The following is a 2,816-nucleotide window of genomic DNA, read 5'->3' as shown; positions in this document are numbered from 1 at the left end:
TTGAATTGCCTCTGGTATTTTCCCCAGTAATAGGGTTAATGGGTTCTTGTTCAGAAAAAGGCCAAAGATATTGGACATTTCTCTTAAAACTGTTTCCCACAAGTCATACAAAACATTACAGGCCCAAAATATATGAGCATGACAAGTATTTTCATGACTTTTTGTCTGATCTCTAAATGGAAGTTAAATCATCCACATAAGTCTCCCGTTGAAAAAAAAATAGAACGGTAATAAAAAAAAGAAGAAGCTGAATAAAGCAGTTTCCCTTTCAAATTTGCGTTTGTGTGTGGCTGGGGCCAACGTTTGCTCCGCTTGTGTCCCTGATCGCTTAGATCCTTCATCCAGTGAATGGTAAATCTAAAACAGGATGAAAGGTCCACTGACACATGGGAGATGGGACTTAAAGAGTGTCAATTGCGTATTTCTCTGGGTCTAAAAACGAAATAATATTAGCAAATTAAAGTAGTAATTACCACATGTATAACACAGGTGTAATTGTTTTAGTCATTTTTAATGCAGGAATGTTTAGTGAGGATGATGGTGATAGTAGTTGTATATTTGGAAGCCCACCATCACTAGCAGTGACACTGTGTTGTGCACACAATGGCTTGGAGGGGTTTGTGAACTTACTGGGGATGGAATCCACAAAGTAGTGGAACTTCCTCTTGAAGATGTCCAGCGTGTGCTGCAGGACCTGCTGGTGGTTGGCTTTCCCCAGAGAGATGAGGCTCAGCTGCTTCTCCACAGCGCTGCGGATGGTGGGCAGCACCAGCTCTGCATCTGCACACACACAGCCCCGCATTTATGTTTTAATAGCATTCCATCAAAGCCACTCACACATTCAGATGTCACCAACAATGTGGCTCACACATTTGAATAAACCGGACCGTTTTGTCTGATCTTATGTCACAGGGTTGATTAGATGACTAACTGCATAGGTGTCCAGAGACCATTAAGTAATGTTCTAGAAATGAAGTCACAGCTACAAAGAACACATGTCAGACAATGTAGAATAATACACAAATAAATAACCTGTCTTGTAGTAGCCATGCACTAGAACAATGCCCAGGTTGGTTGGCTTCAACTTGCGTCCATTCTCTACAGTCACATAGTTCCTCTGGCAGACGTTGTTGATGTGGACAGGAATGCTGGCGTCCGTCCCTGGAGGGGGGGCAGAGAGGCCAACATCTGTCAAACTCTTCATTATTGATTTGATCATCCCTTATCCGATGAAGGAAGTCATGTAGGTCCTCTTAAAGGTGTATTGCACATACAAAGGCAGGAAACAAAAGGTAATCCTCAGTGAATACGGTGAAGAGGTCTTCTGCCTGAGGTACTGGCAACTATTTATTTCTGCTTTCTTTTGCTTGTTAATCCAAATAAGACTGTTGGAGCTATATACTGCTTTATATTATTGAATAGTTTAACATTTATTTTCTTGTGTGTATACTTAATTTTTAATTAAGTGTTGTTATTTCTAAGGCATGTTTGGGCACTGGGTGATTAGAGCACCTGGTGTGATGGTATATATTGGAGACAGGTGGAGGTGGGAGCAGAGCACAGCTGGTAAAGGTGGACCTCATTTAAATGACTGTGTACTGCTGCTGGATATTTTAACCAATACTTCCGATATATAGTCTGTTATATATCAATGTTTTTATTAGTTAATTTATATTTTGTATAAGCTCATACTCTGAATCAAAGATACATGTAGTGGAGAAAAGTAACAATATTGGCTTTATTGGAAGTATAGAATAGCTTGCAATGAAAATAGACAGCTAAAATTCAAGTACCTCAGGACAGTACTTGAGGACAGGCTTAGTTTGAGGCTCAGCTTGCAGGCAGATTAAATTAAGTTAAATTGTTCTTTGTTTTGGATTGTTGCAATAAATATAAAAATACATTTGGTATAAGGCAACATTTGTCCACTACAATGTTGATAAGAGTAAGAAAAATATTCCTTTAATGTATACCTTAAATAAATTAGATGTTGTGTAGCCCTGAATTAGCAAAACAAATCAATTGATTAATGCCGACTTATTTTAACTTCATTTTTTGAGTGTCTGCAGTGAGTGCTCATGTATAAACCCCAGATGAATGTAGCATGTAGTTACACTGTGACATTTACTCTTAAGAATATTGAAGAAAAAAGATATCAACAGCAATTATGTTTAACAGAAAGTGCTGAGATATACCAATGCCATGCTTCTCCATAAGTGTGATGAGTTCAGCCTCTGTCAAGTAGTCGGGGGGGCTGGTCTGTTTTTCCACCAGCTTGATCTCGTCTACCGTGAAAGTGTCACCGCACTCACAGGCTGGCAGGGCCTCCTCCAGAGGGATGCCCTGCCACGGCATCACAGCGGTGTAACCTGGGAGGAGATCAGCATTACTACCACATGTTCAGAAATCCATCTCCAAGTTCATCTGCCACATTCCATCTTCCTTCTCAGTGACTACAAAACTGTTTAAAACCAGTGATCAGATTTCACAATTTACACTTAGGTCAATCTTCAACAGTTAAGGCATGAATTGGTTGCTAATAGACATCTTGGGCTATGTTCAATCAAAGCCAGTCAACTATGTAAACAGGAAGTCACTATAGCATAACCTCTTACGGCCCCTACACACGGCGGCGTGCGTTGTCGCTTGCCGGCGGGGGGGGGCTGAAACTCGACCAACAACCAATCAAATGAATCTCCCGCCCCAGACACACAAGCAGCGGTTTGATTGGCTGAAGCCTCCGTCGAGGCGGCAAAAGTAGAATATTGCTCTACTTTTGCAGAGAGCACCGCGAGAGAAGCTACGCTTTGCTCCCA

The 2,816-nt window shown here is 41.1% G+C and overlaps 1 protein-coding gene across 1 annotated transcript; it reads right to left on the bottom strand.

Annotated features, from left to right (window-relative positions):
• Positions 1–412: 412 nt before the first annotated feature.
• On the bottom strand, positions 413–2,390 carry LOC104945339 (DNA topoisomerase 3-beta-1-like). Its single transcript, XM_010770991.1, has 3 exons — positions 2,196–2,390; positions 1,033–1,161; positions 413–780 (listed from the first exon to the last, which is right to left on the bottom strand). Exons 1-3 carry the CDS (start codon positions 2,353–2,355, stop codon positions 470–472), a joined length of 600 nt encoding a protein of 199 aa, XP_010769293.1. The 5' UTR covers positions 2,356–2,390; the 3' UTR covers positions 413–469.
• Between the last annotated feature and the right edge of the window lie 426 nt (positions 2,391–2,816).

This window comes from Notothenia coriiceps, unplaced genomic scaffold (genome assembly GCF_000735185.1).
Source record: "Notothenia coriiceps isolate Sejong01 unplaced genomic scaffold, NC01 NC01_scaffold00009497, whole genome shotgun sequence".
In the NCBI taxonomy this organism is placed as follows: Eukaryota; Metazoa; Chordata; class Actinopteri; order Perciformes; family Nototheniidae; genus Notothenia; species Notothenia coriiceps.
The sequence above is the reverse complement of the archived record's forward strand: the minus strand, read 5'-3'. Positions and strand labels throughout refer to the sequence as shown.

Coding starts and splice junctions, on each gene's coding strand:
- LOC104945339 (XM_010770991.1), bottom strand. CDS start 2,355: ATGCCGTGGCAGGGCATCCCTCTGGAGGAGGCCCTGCCAGCCTGTGAG. Junction 1,162..2,195: donor TATGGAGAAGCATGGCATTG/GTATATCTCAGC, acceptor CCCCCCCTCCAG/GGACGGACGCCAGCATTCCT. Junction 781..1,032: donor GCATGGCTACTACAAGACAG/GTTATTTATTTG, acceptor GTGTGTGTGCAG/ATGCAGAGCTGGTGCTGCCC.